The sequence below is a fragment of the Antedon bifida genome, chromosome 8 (assembly GCF_963402885.1).
Source record: "Antedon bifida chromosome 8, ecAntBifi1.1, whole genome shotgun sequence".
In the NCBI taxonomy this organism is placed as follows: domain Eukaryota; kingdom Metazoa; phylum Echinodermata; class Crinoidea; order Comatulida; family Antedonidae; genus Antedon; species Antedon bifida.
This window is the reverse complement of record NC_136233.1, coordinates 8,328,152-8,350,967: the sequence shown is the minus strand read 5'-3', so window position 1 is coordinate 8,350,967 and position 22,816 is coordinate 8,328,152. Positions and strand designations below refer to the sequence as shown.

General features: G+C 32.1%; 2 protein-coding genes across 6 annotated transcripts in view; one reads left to right on the top strand and one right to left on the bottom strand.

Moving 5' to 3' along the window:
* LOC144849798 (uncharacterized) overlaps positions 1-22,816 on the top strand; it is a 53,730-nt gene that overhangs the window by 2,728 nt on the left and 28,186 nt on the right. For all 4 annotated transcript variants that reach the window (XM_078706859.1, XM_078706860.1, XM_078706861.1 and 1 more), the window contains exons 2-5: positions 7,650-7,686; positions 7,929-8,006; positions 8,474-8,544; positions 16,947-17,028. In XM_078706859.1, coding sequence (XP_078562985.1) covers positions 7,650-7,686; positions 7,929-8,006; positions 8,474-8,544; positions 16,947-17,028 — 268 coding nt within the window. The remainder of the gene's footprint in view (positions 1-7,649; positions 7,687-7,928; positions 8,007-8,473; positions 8,545-16,946; positions 17,029-22,816) is intronic.
* Positions 17,281-22,816, bottom strand: part of LOC144849845 (uncharacterized) — a 54,609-nt gene continuing 49,073 nt past the window's right edge. Inside the window, exon 4 of one of the 2 annotated variants that reach the window (XM_078706932.1) lies at positions 17,281-17,611. The gene's annotated coding sequence lies outside the window, so the exon portion shown is untranslated. The remainder of the gene's footprint in view (positions 17,612-22,816) is intronic. The other variant, XR_013614005.1, reaches the window with a different exon arrangement.

Here is a 22,816-nt window from a genome sequence, read left to right as displayed (position 1 = left end):
CTAGAATTTGCTTGAAGCCAAAACAGCACCGCAATTTTAACATGGAGTATGAATGTACTGATATGTGTGCTGAAATTGAAGAGAATAGTTAGGCACTATATATGGAGAAACTATGACATTTTTTCTAATAATATATCAACAGAAAATCGAAAAATATAATTAGGTTTTAGAATTAGGCCAATAGCTAGTGATGTGGGTTCTCCATCACACATCAGGTTTTACCAAAACAAGTCACTGACTTGATTATACTACTTGTGCAACAGACGATACATGTAAAACTGTTGTACAGCTGTAATCCGTGTCCTCGAATTCACCTTACTATAGAATTATATTTCCATTAATCAAACGCACGATTATCTTTATAATTGTCTATAAAGATGACTCATAACGTAAAATGATGTAGCTTGTACATTAAGATTGATTTATGATCTTTTTATAATTTTTCCTGATGTTAATGCCCTTGACAATACTATCACCCCTTGCAAATTAATCTCTGAATATTAAGCGTCATAGTCGAAAATATGTAGATGGGAAAATACGGTACATTTTCCTGTTTTCAACAGCGATCAATGTCAATGTGTGTATTGGTAAAAACCTCGTTATGGAAATTTTCTCTCTGTGAGTGGTGTCTAATGTAAATCAAATGTGTTGGTGTAATCTTTCCCCACTACATAGTCTAGAGATGGTGCAATTGTAAATATATATACCAATAGGCCTACTAATATAGAATGACAGACCTGGGGTTTCGGTTCGGGTAAGACCAACTATTCTTGGTAGCAGAAACAATACATATTAAAATGCCTTTTACCAGGAGAAATAACAAGAATTATTGAGAGTAGTACGTGGCAGCCGACAAATGTTCAACGCATAGTTTTAAATTTTAACAGGCCTGTCTACTTTTGGAGAAAGTGACCCAGGTTTTGTCTTTAGTTGCATGTAATAATATTACTTCCAAGTAGTGGCATTTAAATGTGTGAATACATTACTGTGATTTTGAACTTTTACAATTTTGCACAATTACAGACGGATATGAGGAGCCAATGATGTTTAAGCCTTAACCCCATTGCTTTTTAGTTGAGATGTGAAGTTTGAAATCACACAAAATTGACTTTTATTGTACTATTATATTTGAATTGCTACTTTAACATAACATATTATGTTCATCCTTATTTATATTTACAGCAGTGATTGGTTGCTATCCGTGTTGTAGACCTATCCCGTAATTTAATTAGATGCTCAGTCAGCGGTTTATTTTAAATTGGAATGAACGTTTGAACTGAACAATAACAATCTTTTTTCCATCTCATTAGCCTTCGTCCAACTAAGACGAAACTCAATGCTGTAAATGTAACGCAAAATAAATTGGCGAATCAAAATGCGATGTAGCATCTGAACTGTCGTTGTGATTGGTCAATTTACTTACTTTTACGCGTTCGTTCGTTCTTTCGTTGCGTCCTAACCCTAGGTTTTAAATAATATATTAGAATTTCGACATTTCGCTCTTATTCTTTGTTTTGCTACGTGTTCTTCTTTAGTGAGATTGTGGCGAGTAATGTATTAATGTCACATTTTAAATCTTGACCGGTTCACCGGTAACCTAATCTGGACACATGACTTGTGAATTTAACTATCTGGATTTGAGTTTCTTGCCTTAATGCCAACACGTATGATTAAATTACCAACTGTATGTATTTTATATCGATGTGGTTAAGATTTCATATACATACATATCCATATATAATCACTTTAAACATTTATGGGTAATAATGCTTAATCAAATTAGTGAATATTATTCTTGATTTGTCAGCATTATATAAAATGTCATGTATACTGCATAAAACTGTCACACTAATTATATTTAATACGGTAATATTCGATCGATTCGGATTTTGTCACACACAGACATCGTTTCTAAAATTACGAGACAAGCCGAATAAATTCAAAAAGTACCACATTAAAATAAAAATCTCGCTCGTCTAAAAACACTGCACATTTGCTTTAATATTCTCCAGAAGTATGCAAATATTTGATCCTTTTCATAACCAGGTAAATCTCAACATAAAAAGTATAGTAATATTAAATAATTATTATAATTAGGCCTAATATTATTATTTTATTATTATAATTTACTTACTTACTATACTTACTTACTTACTTACTTACTTCATTAGCTAAGACTAGAGTAGCTCCAAGTAGTAAAATAACAAATTCAACGAGAAGAAATTACAAATTACGTTAATTTATAAGATTATTACTGGATATCCTTTTTGTAAGAACCAACAATTGTAACGGTACAAAAACTAATCTCACAATAACGTATTAATATGGTATATAGCAGTTATAAATAAATAAACTGAGTAAGATGAAACCCTTTTTACTTAAAAAAAAACATAGAGGCCTAAGGACAAAACGTTTGTATTTTAAAATTCGTTTAAAATTGCGTAAAACAAGAGGTAAACTATAGGCCTATTATTATTAATATTCATTTAAAAAAAAAGTGTTTCACTTTGAATTGAATTCATCGTTTAAGCAAAACCTTCTGTTTTCAAGATTGGGTGAGAATTGCAATCCTTGTGGACAATAACCCTGCAACCATCAATGAATGTTAGGAAATGTTAATGCCTTGTAGGGAATACGATTTTTATATTCAGTCGCGGTCATTGGTTGAGATTGCATAAAAATAAATCTTCTCCTCTTCCCAAGTGTTTTAACTAAATACCATATTAATACTTCACATACACAAAATATATATGAAATTGTCCATTATTATTATTGCGTAAAGAAGATTATTTCAACGGTTTCATACCAGTCTATAGGTTTAATACAATGTAGTAAAAGTTTAGTGAGTAACAAATTGAGTGAATACTATAATTAAAACCCAATATTAGGAAGTGGTAATTACTTTACCTAGAGTAAAACAAATGATTGCAGATGATTGTTGTTATTAAAATGTTATTTATAAAATGACTTCGGATTCGGCTTCGGATAAAATACAAAATAAAGTTTACAATAATGTATAAACGTACAATACACTCAGCGTTCATCTTAAATCCTGAGTTAAAATCAAGTTAAATATTATATTTGCATTTTCTCACGCACATAGTAACATATTGTTAGGTCCAGTGAGAGAACCTCAACAGGTTCCAGTCTACTCAATACAGGTCCCACTACCATTGGAAAAATTCAAAATCTGACCCAATAAATATCCAGATTACTCTTCGGAGGTAAATTCAATGTTTCATTCTAAACCTTGACCTAAAGATGGTTAGATATGATTTTAAAATTCCCCAGCTGAAGCGATATTGGAACAAACCACTGATTTATGTCTGAAGCGAATACCCTTACAAGCCGCATCACACATTTGGGACCAACAATCAGCATCACACATTTCGCATCACACATTTGGGACCAAAATATTTTCACTTTATGAACAATATTGACCTACTTCACCGAAAATACTAAATTCATCTTGTTTTAAAAAAAATGAATTTTTTACGAAAGATGAGGGAGCAGCCAAAATATAGAATGTTGAGGGTATTTCAATAAAACAATCATATTTAGTGCGGAAGTTATATGGTTTCGTTAAGGTGAAGTCTACCACTTTGACAAGATACGTTATTTTGTCTGTCTGGTGTAAAAAGTCTGAACTGAGTACTTATAGTAATAGAATTAGCCTATATGCTATAAGTAGAAAAATTACTAGAAATTAACAATGCCATATGGATAGCTGGATCTCAAATAAGCAAAAAGCTAGCTTAATCAAAATGGTAAAGTAAAGCAGCCAGAATTAAGTGCCAGGAAATGTTTTCAATGATATTATTATATTTAACACATTTTATCGTAATTGTCTAATTGAATTTTTTTTTTATTTTTATTTTGGATAATTATTTTTTTATATAACTGTTTTAAATTTAAATGTCTATAGTAGATTCGTATTAGTTAAGTATAGTTTTATATATTTTGTCATTTTTAAGAGGGCCCCTGAATATCAGCTGGCCTGCGGGTTCAGCTGGAAGGCTTACCCTCTATAAATAAAGTTGAAATAAAAATAAAATAAAAAATTAACTATGTAGACATTAACCGAGTATTAAAGTAATTCTGAAACAAATGAAAACCTGAATTGGATTTGAGTACGGCGCCGCTAATTGAGCACGAACAACCAGATGAATGAAGAAATATAATATAAAACAGAAAGGGGAGAATATTATAGAGAAATGAAATAGGAGTAGAAATGACGCCCAGTTCCTTGGAGATGTACTGTATACCTCGAGCACTGAGTGAAATGTAAGCTTTCCAGATATATTATTGACGTTATTATAGGAGATTTAGGTGAAATAGCCGGTACAGTATAGGACTCAGAAGAGAAGACAATCGACAGTAAACTTACTGGTGGAGTCAGTAAAATAATGAGAATACTGTTAGCAAAAAAGAAAACGTAATCCAGGGTCGTATATACAGTACTGTATCAAAATACTTTTTAAAGTTGTATACGTATCCTATGACAATACATTTTCCACGGGGAAATAACTTTCTTTCGGTCAAAAAATAACTAGCGTCATATAATAGGTTAGTAGTCCACATGAGTTATGGTTATTGACATGTTGATGATGTGTCAAGCTTTATTTAACATTTCATATTTTACCTGTCTTTTACGGAAATATCGTAGAGTAGGCCTAAACCTCGAAGTAACAAAACATTCATCACATTTACTTTTTAAAGAATATTCATTGGCCATTGATAGAAGGCCTAAATATACCGACTCATTGTGAAGTACAATGCACAATACATGTCCATACTATAATTATAATCGTATTTTGTGCAACATTTAGAAAACGGCAATACATTTTTATGGTCGGATATAATCAAACCGTAACCTAGTTTACCCGTAACCTAGTTAAACCATAACATAGTTATGTTTGTAAAAGTGTTAATACGGATATAACCAATGCTCTGATTCACAGTAGACTTTAGTACCTTCCTTTATGACGATTCACCAAAATCGAAAAGTGCGTAAATGGCTTATATTGTACAGTACTTTAATAATGTAGTTTTGGTATTTAGAAAAATGTGTTTTCCCATCCTGTAATCATAATGCTTGCTGGATTTGGATGTGTAGCAAAAACACTCTACACCATTGTGATCCTGATTGTAATGGCAGTCTTCAGTACAAAGTAACACAACGGACCATCTGTTTTCAAATAATTGATTATATAAATCGTACATGGAAGCATTCAGGAAAAGGGTCAAATTAAAATAATCCGTGTATTACAAAAATTTAACTTCGAGTCTGTTAAGCCGTATATCAAAATGAATTTATTCAGCTGCGACACAAATCACCAACTTCTCTTCCGTGTATGAAAATTGCAACAGCCCTAATCCAATAGCGATTCACATAACACGCGATCATACATACACAGGATAAATTGTAGATTTCAACGCTGAGATTTACCCTGGCACCTTTAATAATCCCTCTAATCCCGTAGGATTAAGTTATCTATAGCTTCTGCTTCTGAGTAAATAATATCAATTATATATTTTTAAAAGTTATCGATAAGTTGGCCGTCACCTTTCATTCGAATAGGTCTTAGTTCCGGCTGTCACAATTTACAAGTTTATAGGATAATGGAACGCTGTTAAATTATCCTTTTGATAAAGTCCCATGATAGTCTTGTCCTATTCATTGCAAATAATATAGAAACGAGAGAATTCGAATACGCAATTAAAGGACAAATATAAAATAATCGACCATCCGTTAAGGTCTGACTTATTGTATGTAATAATAACTGCTATGATGGGTTGTACTTAGCAACTTCTACACAATAGTATTTGAAATATACACGATAGCTTGTCATGGCCTCGATTAGTCCAATAACGACACATATACTGTATAGTAAACTAAAAGCTTGAGTAGTTATTATTTTGAGTAGCCTACTATTACTAGTACAGTAGTTATAATAGCCTATAACTTGATGTAAGAGAAAACGCGGACTCAATAATCCTGCATAGGTAGTGTAGTGTGGATAAAATAATAATAATAATAAATAAGTATTATGTATAAACATAATAATATTATATAACAATATTAATTGTGTTATGAACATTTAAGGTTGAATAAATTGTGATCGAAAATAAAAAAATACATCCCCCTTTGGATCTAACCCTACCCAACTTTCTAACTTGCTGTAAACGTCGTCAAAAGGAGTCTTACAGATCATTACAAGTGCATTGATAATTTAGTTGCCAATTGAAAAAAAAAATGAAACATGTAATGGTTTACATTTTCAGACACTTTATTTGATGGTAGCTTAAAGAATAAACTAAAGTACATAACTGACGTAATCAAATTAAAATGAAAACCTATGAACTTGTTCTGCTAGCGGGTAGCATGTTGACGTCATCAGGTGAATGAATAAAGATAATGGGCAACACGGGCGAATGGCGCCCGATAGATAATTCTGAACGTCCAATTTGCACCTGGATCCAGTAAATTAAACATAATAATCAGCTATACTTTCGTCATTTGCTGTAAATGTATAATGTGCTGACAAGGCGTGCGTGCTTATTTTTCTTCCCTGTTGGTATCATATCATCATTTTCGGAGTTCGGAGTAATCGGGTGACACAATTTTAGGACACCGGATCAAGTTAATGTTCACGATAATTTACGAGACAAAGATGGTGTTCAGACGGAGTGCAACAATATCAGTTGTGTACATATATATTTGGGTTGAAAAAAATAACTTCTAGAAAATTGAGGGAAAAAATAATAATAGTAACAATCAGGAATCTTTATTTTAACCATGGATAAATTTAACAGAGGTTAAAGAGGTATTTTTCCCCTGAAACAAATTTGTTAAATATGCCATTTTAATTTTACATAGGTAAAAGATCGAAAAGATCGAAAAGAAATGTATTTACCTGAAAAAACTGTTAAAGCAAAACATAGTCAAATTGGCTGTTAGCCAATAGGTTTTGGTTGTAATTTATTTTGTAAAGTTTTTTTCTACAGTGATTTGCTTTATTAAAACTACAAAATAACCTATTCAAAGTATGATTTATTTTATTCTTCATTTTTAACATTTTTTGTTGGAAGACAATACATCTTTAATACGGAACGGTAGCTAATGAGCAAGGTCTGGCTTCCCACCCCAAAAATAGTGTAAGGGTAATTTTTCTAAATGTTTCTCGTTGGAAACGCGAAATGCATTTGTAATGTAACCCAAAATATACAGGCTTGTCCAGGCTGAAATAAAGTTACCGGGATGTGGTTTGTAGGTCTACTAGATCCCAATTTACTCAAATTGAAGGAAAAGATGCAGCCGATTCCGGTACTGTGTCATGTCTAACTAAAGATGTGGGTTGTTGTACCACATTCTTCAGATGAAGTACATTTACCAATATTTATCTTTCGTGCAGTCACAACCACGACGTATTTATTCATTTTACATAGGCCTACTGGTTTTAATTTAAATGTCTATAAAATACCTATGCTATATACTTGTATTGTACCTTGACAAATTTCTTAGGTCTATGGGCCTGCATGACCACATTTTTGGCCTAAAAATTACCCAAAGTCCAAGTTTATCATAACTGATTTTACTTTTATATATAGGCTTACAAAATAATAAAGTTTTAATTTATTTTTTTTAGGACTGTGCACACCCTCCGGCGCCACCATCATCAGAAGGTAATTGTATAGTTCTTTTAAAAATTCCAATTCACTAACTATTCTGACCGATTGTTGTTTAAGATCTATTATTATCAAATGATTGGTTTACAAACTAGTTAAGTGATTGACTGACATTTTATTAGTCAACTGCCTGGCCTTTTTAACAAAAATCAAATGGATGTAAACTAAAACTTCGACACTGTGTAACGGACTTAATTGCTAGAATCTTGTAATCAAAATATCTATAATGACTCTTTCAGAATACTCTAAGAAACCTGATGATAGCGAAAAAGACGGTATGGGTGCTATATTAGAAGACAATGCATTTATAAATACAGGTAGGCTATGTTAGATAGCAATCCATATTTGAAAAAAACAGACAAGGATCAGTTACGCCCCAGTAATGTTCCAACGCCAAAATATAATGTGAAAGCGAACCGATTACTTCCGGAATTGTCTTTAATCGGGATATTGTATTGCCGTTTAACTAGTGTCCTTTTGAACCGATTTGTTGCTTTTTTCTCTGTATATGTTTGTAATTTTGTATACCCTTCTACAACACTGTTGTAATGCTAGTGCGATAGATGCAATGTCAAATGTTGGTTTGCACTAGGAAGATGTGACCCACAGACATAAGCGCAACGCAAGCGAACTGTCACTTTCATTGGTCAACTCGCTTGTTTTGCGTTTACGTCCTTGCGATTGATCCTAGTGGCAACCAAGTTTAACTGGTTATTCTATTTTCTCATTAAATCAGTTATTATATATCATCATTAATGTAATGTTTATTTTTATGTATTTTCAGCAATAGCAGACGGTTTAGAAGAACCATTCTTAATAGAAGGCGATATTTATGTACCCCCACTTAAAGCAAGGGTAAGTCATTATTACACCGTGCTCTCGTCGCTAACCAGAGTTCCGAGCTAATGATACTATAGAATGACAGGTATGAATGAAACCTACGAAAGCCTAATCCTGCCAGATGAATAGCTATGTTGAAACTTCCGACATAGTACAGTAATTGAATAATAGTTATACATATGTGGCAGGTTTAGGCTTTCGTAATACCAATGACTAAACTGACGACAACAATAAATGGTTATTAAGCTTGAAACAAGCAGAGGAAAATCTCAACAAAATCGAATTCCACAGTGAAACGGGTATTGAAACTAAGCCCTATCCTTATTCCTGGGTGGAAGCTGTTTTAGTAATATGAATATGGGTCAAATAAGATGTGAAGTACGGTATAGAAACGCGGGCAATAAACTCATAATGCAATATATACCACCAGTAGTATCTGACATCACACACGCAAGGTTAATATCATAATTGAAAGTATAGTTGGAGAATTGCAGAGATGATGAATTAAACATAAATGTCAGTGGTAATACGTTTGTTAAAAGGTCAAGGATAAGTACTGTTGAATACTAAAAATATTAAATACACTAATCATGAATATTTGTTTATATAATAATAACTAATTATTTATAATCACTTGGCCGCTTAACAAGATATATTCGGAATAAAAAGGTTATGATGCTAGCTCTCAACCCGCGCACTCATAGTATTGAGTGAACTCTCTGAATGGTGAACTCTCTCAATAGTATATATGAAATTATATCAATGCGTAAAAACATTTAAAAACTACTGTTTGTTCATAATAGCACTAACTGCTATACTTATAAGAAATTGATAATAAACATTTTTAAACAAAATACGAAGTTTAAGTAACGATTATCGCTGTATGAAGCATAATGAAAGTTGAGTTATATAATCAAATAAGAAAACAAAATAGGCGTAAAATGGTAGTGATGCCTTGAAGTTCAGTAACCATCCATTTTTAAACAATTAAATTATATCCAGATATGTCAGGAAATCCCAAAAGATTAGATAAAATACTTAAACTCCACTTAAGAATGTAGAATGTGATGGTATTCCGATAGTTCAATCTGTTGTCAATTTATTAACACAACTGCGTATCTACAAACCGATTATTTTGAAATGAATAATTATTGTTGCAAGAGCTAAAGGTATCCGTTGTAGTTTGTACGTTAGTACTTACAAGCTCAAAAGATAAATTTCAAAATGTTGTCCTTGTGCTTAAAAGGATTTATGTAAGTGTTAGGTGTTTGAATGGCGAAGTTAAAAGTAATAGGCCTCTGCCTCGTGCACTTCACAGAATGAAATGTATATAGTGCCTTTGTAAAGGTAACGATTCAAGTGAAATTAATTACATACCTTAAAATAACGGGTGGATTTAGGGGTTTGAGGGAAAGTATTATAAGGAGCAGACTCTGCCAATATAATGTATATAACTAAGTATTTAATTAGGTGGTCAGGGTGGTGGTGTTGGATAGAACTGCATTGGATCTGTTGAAAAGTTACGTCTATTAACGTTTTAGAAGTCTACATAAACCGACCCACCTTAACAAAGAATAGGAAAATCAAGAACATGAAGTACTTGCACAAAAATTAAATTGAACAGATTTCAAAGTTCGTTTAAGCATGGAGGGAAAAAGAAAAGGAGATCTATGAAACCTGGTTTAACTGAGTAAAATTCACTTATTGATTCTGCAGCAATCCATTATCAGAACCCATATTACTGTAGTTGAGCTTGAGTAGTAGTGGTTATTACCGGTAAATTGCATGATTAGTACTTCTCTTTCGAACATTAACATTTCCTTGGCGCCGACAGTATAATAATTAAAATTTAGGCCTATGTCTTATATCTTTAGAAATGTTCCAATTTATCAAAAGATAACATTTTAAATATTAAACTTTATTTTCTCGTAAAACAAACCAATTTCATTTGGAAATGTACAACCTGGAATTATTTTGTAAGATATTGTTTAAATATAGATACGTTTCCAAATTCTGTAAGAAATGTGTTTAGGCTAAATAATTTGGAAAGCAGAAGGAACCATTAAAACCGAAGCTATTAAGCATTAAATGACTTTTCATAGACTATATGGAATCGCTGACCAATTATTCCTAATCCTATTCAGGTAAGTTTATGGAGACTCTTTCGTGTAGCCAAATACACTATAAGATTATTAGTAAAATCATTATTAAACCCACGCAAAACAGAAGACCAATATAAAAATGAAGCAAAACCTTGAATTTCCATTGAAACAAAGTAAACTTATGGCCTCTTCCAATAGATTATACAAATCCAACTTTGCAGACTTTTGAAGATCGGTCTATTGCACATTTTTGTCAAATATTTATTTAGTAGTGTAAAATAAAATCCATCCAACAATTTGATTTGGTTGAAAAAAAGATTTAAGTATTTATATGTATTGAAAAGATATTTATAGGTGAACACACACATCAACTTTTGGGATAGCAATGACCTTCTAGTAGGATATCATTTCACTTATATAATAGGATTGTCATTGTAGTTTTGCGTCAGGGAGTTGAGTAATTAGATGTTTTGCTCTACTCTGAGGTAATTTGTACTTTATACTAAGTACATTTGAGAATACTTGCGAAAAAAATCGCAAAGTAGTTCTCGGGTGGGACTCGAACCCACGACCTCCAGATCACTAGCCTGTCGTTCATACCTCTAGACCACCGAGCTTGCGCACATCTAATTACTTATATAATACTTACGAATTTGTTTTTAGAAAAAAATGATGACTAAGTTTTACTTGATTTAAAATTAAATTTATCCTGAGAATTTGCTCGATAACAAGAATCTACCTAATCTTACGAAGAAAAAAACTATGGATTATGCCTATTTGACTAATACTCATCAAGTACTTTATTTATATTATAATATTAAACCTTTTTTATTTATTCTTTTTTATTAAACTTAATTTGACTAAGGGTAAATAACACATTATGCCTATTTTGTTTTACACAAGCTTAGATATGCATTCTGACAAGTGTGTGGTTAAATTCACTATTATCTAGAATAATGAATTGACTACCACTGAATAAAAACGTAGGATTGTAACGAAATAGACAACATGTCTTAATAAACCAGAATTTCTAGGCTCGAGTGGCTTAATAATACAGGCTTTGTCATTAGTTACGTAGATCCAGACCATTGGGGAAAAACTTTCAAGTACACCGACACTCATGCATCATGACCTTGTGTACTTTCAGACCGACAAAGTTATGAATGAAATTATTTAATACTTGGCTGACCCCCAAGTAACAGTTCAGTAGCCTAAAGTGGCGTAAGCCTCCTAAGGAGATGGTAATACTGAACATATTATAGCTGAGCTAAGGGTTCCCATAACATCTACAAAATACATTATATTGTGTAACGCAATAATGATAGAGGTCTAGTGTAGGGCTTTAACTAATTATAAGCAAAGACATGAGACTTATAATACACATGTGAAATAGAGGTATGACTGAACCATGTCTAAGTGATTCTCACCCTAACCTCTTTCGTAGTATTATTGTATCATAGTTCCCATAACATCTACAAAATACATTATATTGTGTAACGCAATAATGATAGAGGTCTAGTGTAGGGCTTTAACTAATTATAAGCAAAGACATGAGACTTATAATACACATGTGAAATAGAGGTATGACTGAACCATGTCTAAGTGATTCTCACCCTAACCTCTTTCGTAGTATTATTGTATCATAGTATTTGAGGGATACAAGACTGAGAATCGGAATCTAGGTTTGAAATGTGTCCCTCCTATCATAGGTAAACCTGCCCAATACAAAAGAATGGCAATCAGCCACTGATAAAAACAATACCTTTAAAAAATCAATAACATTGACTCTATTTATTGGATTTATGAAAATTAAATAATCTAGGTCTGCGTTTGATAAATTTGTTTACATATTTGATAAATGCTAAACAAGATTAAGGAATATTTAAGTCAATGTCATTAATACTTAAGACATCGTGCTTTAAACAAAGTACAGTCAAGTAAACAGTTACTCAACTTTAAAATTGAATCCCGTAGTGGTTCAGGATAATTATGTCTTGTCTTTCATAATAAGGTTGTTTACACATTTTGTCTGTGAACAATATTTGTGATCTGAACGATTTCAAAGGTGAATAGATGTTATCAGTATTAATGTATAAAATAGAGTGTTTAAGACAATCTTCTAACATATTATTTGTCTTCCTCAGTGTTTATGTCAATTTGTTAAACAACAAATTAAGAACATAGCCAGATGCGGGATGTCTTTAAATTTGTTTTAAAGCAAAGCCAACTTAAATATTAATTAAAATATCTTATCCTAATATTCATCTGTCTACATATTTGTTTTGCTAAATTTGATTTTTGGAAAGTTAAACCAAATATATGTCACTGGATTTAACTATCGTGCGTTTTTAAACAACTAACTAAGCAAGCTAACTTAACAATTAACACGTTTGATCATTATTCCTCAAAGCAACAGCAATATCATAACAAGACATTTGTTCCAATTAACAGACGTGTCTTAACCTTCTAAATGTTGAAAATAACATAACAAGCGATTTATACATTAAAAATGTTTTACATAATTCCCAACTTATTATTACTTATAATACGGTAATTATAAATAATAATTTACGTTGACGATGCTGAGTTTTTGAGATATAATGTACTTTTAAATACGTGATTTTTTCCGTAATAGACATTACACGACATATCAATAAATTCCATAAACAATTACATTAAATCATATCTTAAACTAAAAGTAGGAAATATCAATCCGAAATTTCTATTTTGATTAATTTTATCGTCGTAAAGTTTTCTCATGTGAATGTAAAGCCCACCCATGTGTGTTGCTTTAACATTTTCAGAAAGTTCTTTCTGAAATAAACACTTATACATGATAAGCAAATTGCATAAACATATCTTTCACAAAACAATATATAATGACGACTTATATAAATTATTTTTATGCCGCCTTTTCTTTTATTCTGGTACGTGAACGCAAGTGACTCCTCAACTGGTTTTCACATTTTTTCACATTTTTTAATAACCGCAATGAGTTCAGGGGAAATTCATTTATTTCTATATAACACTTAAGTTTGATTCATTCAACAATTACGTTTAACCACACATCTAAAAGAAGGAAATACCAATTAAATGAAATCCACGTTAAAGAACACATTGCAGAAATGACATGTTAAACACCCAATAGGCCTATTGCTTTTAAATAACAAAATTATCTATTTTCGTAGATTTGACCTTACAAATTAATTTAAGTGACCTTTCAATCTATTAGCGAATATTATATTTCCACCTTGTCAATCAGACGATTAAAGGATGTCACAATAAGTTAAAAACAAGGTGGTGGAAGTACTTTAAGTAGACTATTGTGATCGCAATTATTTCACATCTGCAGCCCTAATAATTATAACGCCCATTGTATTGGAACTCCCATCATAGGCCTACGTCATGTACACCAATACCTACTTACTACCGTACTGTATCATACAACCACTACTCCAATCACCAAACTAGCAAAAAAACAACCTCCGTTACATGCACACACAAACAAATCATGTTTGCCGCCAACACCACCACATTTGAACATTCAACATCCACTAGTTTATTGTGATCTTACATATTTCCCATATCTTCATTTAAGTTTCTTAAGGTAACAATAGGTTCTCATTTTTAAAACTGTCATCAATGTATGGAATGTAAACAACATGAGCTCTCACACTATGATTGGTCGTGGTCTAGACGAACCCATGCACAATAATCCTAGAAATATGAATCTATTTGCCGTTATCTCCCACGTGGCGGCCTGTTTGATATCTCCCTGAGCAAACCTCTATGAAAATAGCTGTAGGCCAATAACTTCAGCGTCATGTTAAGTTAGGGCTATGTTTACCCTGGAGATTTAAGCTACTGTAATTGTATCATGCACCCTAGAGTAGATAAGACATTTAGGGAACACATCATCGCCGGGGCCCGTGTCAGGTAGAGTTAGTGTTAGACCTAGGCCTGGAAAGTATAAAACGTCAAAGTTACAGTAATTAGAAATAATATATCGCCTATGGTGAAGAATCTTTGAAACTGAAACTTTCATAATGTTGGCTAAAGACACGTAACAATTGTAGAAGTTGACTCTAATTGACATTTCATGAAAATGGTTTTTTGTGACTTGCTATAGCTTGTTATTCACGATGTAGTTTATTATACACAGAAGTCTGCAAAATCATTGACTTTCAACCAAAATGGTCTAGGCATGGATTGAGCAAAAAGTGATCACACTTTAGGAGGTTGTATTTAACGGATAATACATGGCAAGCAAGTCAATGTATTTTATGAATATGATATAATAAATGGAATTGAACTGTTTCTGCACAATAGGCCTAACAGTGAGGAGCTGAAACCAAAATTGTTTTTTGGAATAATTTACCACCTCTTATCGTCGACTCTATCTCTAAGAGAACCCTTTCTTTTTAAATTTAAAAATTACCTCGTCGCAAAGTAGTAGGTAGTTTAACCTAATGTAATAACATGTCTGGTGACTCCCTAGAAGGTGAAAAAAGATGCTGGATATACGGTGGATAATTTTTGCTATAGCATGAAATAAGAATCTGAAGTTTAATAAAAAATACCAGTTATATTACCTATATTTAGTCATCTGATAACATTTTTTACCACACCGTTTATTTTTCATAGCTTTTAAAAATGCCTCTCTATTTACAAAATTTGTGTACAAAAGAATAGAGATTTTACTGTGTAATTTGAACTATCCCCCATTGATAAGAAAGTGCTTATTTTCAACAAGCTTGTGTAACACAAATAAAATCCCAAAAATTATGAAACATAGGGGAAACTATAGATAATCGATAATTATTGGAATGTATGATCAATAGAAATTTTTTGCCCGCACCTGGCCTTTAAATGGAATGAAATGAATCTTCTAAAATGATATGAAAATACTTATCTACGATACCATATTTCATGTTAAATGATTTTAACATGTAAAAATAAGTTGACGTTTGATTATTTTTATTAAAGGTGATAATTTCCCTTTGGGAATCGTCCTACTATTTACGACTTAATAGAAAATAAGGAAATTCAAATGAGTTAAGCCAAAATGTTATTACATTTTGCTAAATTGTTATAATTTTACACGTGTCATCGCCATTCAGCTAGCCTGACTCACACGTTCATCGAACACGTATACCCGCACGGCGCCAGTGAGAGGAGATGAGAGCTTATATATTGAAAACATGCAGTGAATGGGGAAATTCATTTTAACATTGTGTTTTGACACGTGACTCCCTATAGACGATATTTCCAGTGGGAAAAATAGGGCATGTTACATACGCCTAATAAAAATGAATACATTCTTAAGAATTAACCTATGGAAACAATATGTTGTATCTTAATTATTGTCTTCGACAACGAGCATATCGATAAAGTAGACTAAAAGTCACGACGTGAAAATTCTATTTCAGTAGCAAAAACTTGCTTGTTATACATTCATAGCAAAGTACAACATACATGTATAAATGTCTCTGCATAAATATTCCTTTTATAAAATCCAAAAATTTTAAATTTACGTAAAATGGAGACAGTAATACGTACCATAGTTTAAATTAATTCACTCCACATACGTCACTTTCACTTCACTGAAGTTACAAAAGTGATCTTTAATTGTAAAAAAAAATTAATATTATTCTAACTGGCAGAAACCTTTCCACGACTAAAACTAATCTTAAATTAATTACATTTGACTTCAATCAGCCTGCTCCAAATTACAATGATCCTCTGTAAATAATAAAAGATTATGAGATATGACGGTTGAAAATTAACTGGAATATTTTAGTAAAGTTTGTCTGCGTTGAAAATAATCTAAAGTATATACAAAACTAGATCATAAATTACCAATAACGACACAATGTGTCATCACTGATGTAAGCGTAATGAGTTCATGTTTTGTCGCCCAAAACATGAATAAGGATGAATAAAATTAGTTGGTGACTTAGTGACTTTGAAGGGGCCAATTTTATTCACAGAAAAAAATACTGATCCTTCAAAATAAATTTTCTCAAAGTCGTCTGACAGAAAATAAAGTTCCAGTTAAATATAATAATAATAATAATAATATGTTTTTTCCTGTGAAAAAAATAGGGAACTTTCGCCGATGAGCTATATGGTCTAATGGTTAGAACATCTGCATATCAGCAGAAGGTCCGGGATCGTATCTCGGTTGGGGCGACCTATTCTCACAGATTTGCCCCTCTTATCGTTTTGAAATAATTAATTACATTTCTGTATATCACCGGGCAGGTTAGAATGTTCTATGCCTAACAACCAATTTTCAATTACAATATTTTACAGGCACGGCGCAATGCAGTGAGAGAACAAAGAAAACTTTGGCCCGGTGCAGTTGTACCGTATGTCTTAGATTCAGATAAATTTAGTAAGTATTTTATTTTTTTAATGATATTATAATGGATAGACAGATATTAACGTTTTATTTTCACCATTTTTGTAATATACGTTTCTTTACCACTTCATTTACGTTATATTGTTATACAAAAGCAACTGTTGGGAAATACGTTTACTTACAAGATACATTACTATCGTGTAGTACACTGTCCCTGGTCCTGCTTGAGTGTATCACCAAAAACAGCAACTGCTATATCCTTCGTAGAGTTACCAAGTTATTAGTGTTTTTAAGGTGATTTTGGGGGTGAATTTTGTTGAGGTTGAAGTTGCCTTCAATGGATCAAGTATCTCGCGTAGTATGTGCTTAAGTGTCTTTATGGTTATATCGCTAACCATGATTTTTATTGATTTTAACCACCGTAGATATTTTGATAAAGTTATTTTTAAACACTGATACAAGAACCAATACTCTTCATTAAATCAGTTTCCACGTACTGTACTTGGAAAGATATTCCTGATGCAATTAAAGACCATATTATTTTATTTAGCGTTGATAGTGCTTGCACTGTGGCAATCCTCTGGTGCTCCTCATGTTAATTTTATGTTCGGTTTACCTGGAAATTGAATAAATTAAATTTAAACAAAACTCCAGATACAGACAATGGGTACGAATCTTTAAAAAAAATTGAGGGCGCTACTTTCCTATGTTTATAATTATACATAACTTATCAATGTTGCCTTGTAATATTCCTAGCGTATTTAAGTCTTCAAAACGCAAGTTAAATTTTCAAAAAAGGGTTGTTAAAATATTTAAGTTTTCGGATATATGTCGGGTATAGGCCTAGTAACAATTTAAAATGCGTTGTAATTTATCTATAGGGTTGTTTTACGATTTATCTATAGGATTTACTTAATTGTATTACTGATATTTTGTACAAGCTTTTTTACAATTCACACTCAACGCGCCAACATTAGTTACGTCATCGCTCTATCAGTTCTGTCTATTGGTTGCTACATTTACATCGGACCTTTCAACACGATAACAACAATTTAAAAATCAACCTGTAGTGTGCGCCGTTTATTTTCAACTCCGTGTTCAAACATTTATTGGAGCTTTTTTAAAAATGTATTAGGGGCTTACGCACCTTTGCTCTCCCTCGTGGCTAATTCAACAGTGGTTAATTTCCCTCAGATCACCCACATCCTACCAGGTCTTAGGTATACTTTTAAAGGAAACTAGATAAAGTAGTTCCTTGCTTCACCACACCAACAACTTTTATCGCTCTACCCCATATTTATAGTGCTTCCATTCAGTTTTAATCAACAGAAACCTGTTATCAACATATTGTTGGCATACATACTAATTATTACTAATTGATGTAGTACAGCACTGAGATGTTGTTTTTGAAAAGTAATTTGTTCGAAGGTAGTCGATGGGAGACCAAAAATAATTGTCCACAGACTTCAATAAAAATAGATGTTTTGCATTTAATATTTTACCGTAAGTATTACGCGATGATGTACGTACAACGCAAGAGACAGACTGTCGTTTTTAATCTCAAATTACTCGCGTTACGAGCACGTTCATTTCTTGTTGCATCATAGTGTGAACCAAACGTTAACATCATTCATCACGTGAACAGGAAATAGGCTACTTTACAATTAGATTGATTAGAACCCCCTAACCTTAATTTGACCCTATCACATGACACATCACAACTTGTGAGCAAATAATATTGTTAATTTTTTATCACAATTCACATTATAATTAGCTTGTTATACATTTAACTATGATTCATATATGTTTAATTACATCATTCTCTAACATGCCTCGAAATTAATTTAAATAATGTTATGTTTGTGTTATTCAAATTAAACGTGCATAGAATATGTAATAAGCCTAATAATGTATAAACGTGTCTGTCTAGGCTTCTCTATCTTTCGGGCAACAAAACTAGTGTAACTATTAAACAACGTGAAATAAACTATTAACAAATCATATGTTTATTTACAATGCTATGTAATAAATGTATGCAGCATTTTGTAAATGCAAATGTGCTTTATCCATTAATGATCACAAAATTAGCCATTAAAACTTAAAGGCCAGGTACGGGCAAACAATTTCTATTGATCATACATTTCAATAATTATCGATCTATAGTTTCCCCTATGTTTCATAACTTTTTGGACTTTATTTGTGTTACACGAGCTTGTTGAAAATAAGCACTTTCTTATCAGTGGGGGAATAGTTCAAATTACACAGTAAAATCTCTATTCTTTTGTACACAAATGTTGTAGGCCTAAATAGAGAGGTATTTTTTAAAAACTATGAAAAATAAACGGTGTGGTAGAAAATGTTATCAGATGACTAAATATAGGCCTTTTCAGCTTCCAAGGAGTCACCAGACATGTTATTACAACTACTGAAAAAAGTCTTCCTGGTTTTTATATCAGAATTTTTTTTTAAGGGTAATTCATGTTTTTTCGTCTTGATTTCTATTACAAATATTTGATTTATGTACAATTAACCAGATATTATATTTAAAATTCATGCCTGTACCTGAGCTTTAAAACTTTACAGGTACAGTGCTACAATTCACCATGAAAACCACCTTATTATACATTATTGATTGACAGGACTAATAGATTATGGCTTGTCATCTCTGAGCTGTCGTAATAAACCGATAATCTTTCTCTACAGACTTTCAGTAATTATTTTATTTAACATTGGTGTACTCAGGGGAATCCTTTCAAGAAGGGGTTTGACGAGATATAGATTTAGTGTTTAGTGTCAATTTACTCGTTTTTCAAAATCATAATAACTGTAAGGGGGAGAGAGAGAGAGGGGGTGGGTGTTCAGTATGATGACAGATACTGACATTGTTCAATAGGCTACATGCCAAGAACGTTTTAGTTAAGTAATGGCAAGCAGCACGGAACATTTTTAGTATTATAAATAATATCATTTGGTAAATACATCACAACTAATAACATTGAAACGGTTGCATGCTGACATGGTTGTTAAAATACTTTTGCGCCTAATGCATGCTGTTGTGATTAGGCCTACAGGTACATAGGACAGGTACAGATTGACGGATTGAAAGGGGTGGAGTGATGAGTCTGTTTTTATTGTATGATATCTGCCAATAAGCTTTATTCCTCCGGTGTATTACTTTAATAATGCAATAATTTTCACTTTATTATTAATATTAACAGAAAGAACTGTCCTTGACTCTTGTGTAAAGTCACAAGAAACAAGTGACTTTTTTGTTATTCACAATTAAATTTTTTATTCAATAATTTTGTCATAACTTTATAGTCGTTCGGGAACGTAAATAGGCAATAGACATGGGACTTATAGTCGCCATTGGCTAACAAGATAGTACATTAAAAAACTATAAGAAACATAAAACAGTCTTATAGTTTGACATTTCGTATTTTGAAGAACTAGCGGTGACAGGTGGGGTCGGTTTCTTTTAAGTGTACTGATTGATGGATAAAACTTTGTTAAGTGTGTAAAATATAATGCCACAAAATAAAGCATTTACTCTCAATTATAATGTCGATGTACTGTTACTTAGCGTGTCGTGTGATATCGACTCACCGTGGTCAAACATTGTTCGGCCACGGTATACCGGTAGGTTTTGATGTCAATGTTAATGCACCCGATTCGGCAGCTGTCACTAGATATATTCTAACTGACTATCGCAAGTCACTAGATGTCACTAGATAGATTCTAACTGACTATCGCAAGTCACTAGATGTCACTAGATATATTCTAACTGACTATCGCAAGTCATCTAGAAACACGTCTACCTTTATTAAATACTTGTATATGTTAGTAGGTTCTATCTAATCTAATAAAGGTAAATATGTGTATATTCTTCTAGCGATACCTAAAGTAATGCACCGGAAACCAGAGACCAAGATATTGTATGTTTATACGTTAGACCCACAGTCAGCTAGGCCTGAATTGGGCAACTATTATCATATAAACATATAAAAAATGCAAGGTGATTATTGGTCCACTGGTCAATAGTGAGAAATGTTTGTTTAAATCCCAATCTGATGATGTTATTTAGAAAACTGAAGTAGTTTTACATTAAATCACATTAAACTAAATTATGATGTATTATTCAGATGTATTATTATAAACTGTTTAAGGAAAGAATATATAACTATACTAATATATATCCCAACTAGAGGGTAAGATTTGTCTCAGTTGGATCTTTTACTAAGTCAAATTGAGGGGGAAAATGAATAATTTGAACCCAAAATACATATTTCTATTTTCATCATAAACAAAATTAACGATACTACATTTACGACACCGTACAGCTTAAAATAATGTTGTTTTTTAAATTTCGATTTGTTGGCGTTATATGCTCCGCTAAAAGATTCTTAGATTCTACCAGTATACTAATAGAGATACAATACACCTTCATAAATTATGTGATGCAAAAGGAAAACTAACGAGGAAACAATTAATTTACTTGCTTTCAGTTTCTGTTATTCGTAGCAAAACACGTTTATTTAAAATTTAAGTAAAAAGTTTGCATTATATCGTATTGAGAGCATCAATAGACAGAGGCCACTTCCTCCCTAGATGACAGAAGGGCCTTATATACAATAGTCACGTGTCAGTTGTGCGTACTCGAGGGTTATCGCCGACAAATACTAACACCACTTGACATCCTAGATATAGTTTTGGGACTGGCCTTGTTAAGGTGTACAACTGTTAGCCAGTATGGCTTCGTTATGCTTCAGTTTTGCAGAATGAATTGTGCTGCTTCTGCCTTTTAAACGCCTTTTGGGCATATATTTTCTTTCAATTGATAAGGAAAAACAATACAAAAAATGAAAATAAACAATAATAATAAAAAACAATTTGATTGAAAGGGCAGAAGCTAAAAGTAGTTTTGTACAGTAGTAGAACAGACAAATATTTTAATATAATATAATATAACTGAAAATGGTAGTAGTAAAAAACATATACTAAAGGTACGTCCAGGTTTAGAGAGTTAAGAAAAAAATATTCGTTTAGTTTATTTGCACGCCGTTTTGCCGTGATAATTTCAGGAAAGTTCATTTAGGCTAGCCTATATATGCACATGTATATGAAGTTTTAAAGGGACAATTACAACATAATTATAATATACTATATGTCTATGTTCTTTCTGTCGATTAAAATAATCTCTTTGATATACCGCTTATTCCAAATACGCTTGTATTAGGAATGCATTTTAATATAGGAAATAAGAGAGTAAATATATATCAATAATCATAACCGCTTCATGTTGACTCATCAGCGAGTAGACGGTAAATTGAAACGTCTCTGTAGACATATTTGCACTTTTAAAGAGTTTGAGGCAAAGTGATTCTGATTAACACACATTAAGAAAACTGATGGATGTACGGTATGTGAATAAATTTATCGAGAAATTAGTAATAAATCAATTAATTCGAATATGTAAATAACAATAAATATACAGAAATAGCTATTATCTCTACCCATACGCATTACTCCAACACAAATGGACGAATCACGCCATTCAAATGTATGCTAGACCTATATAATTAATTTAAGTGGTATATAGGTTTATTTACAGTACGGACTGAGATGTTTAGGAAGTGACAGTATTAGGCCTAGTTGAATTAAACTCACCGGCCAGTCCCTCTGTCCAATGTCAAATAAGGAGCTTTTCTGATAAATTTCAAACTAACGATGAATAAGAAAACGCCTAAATATGTTGAGAAACATACCGGGAGACATATTCCAAAACTACATTGTATAGCTTATAGCAAACTTTATAATAATG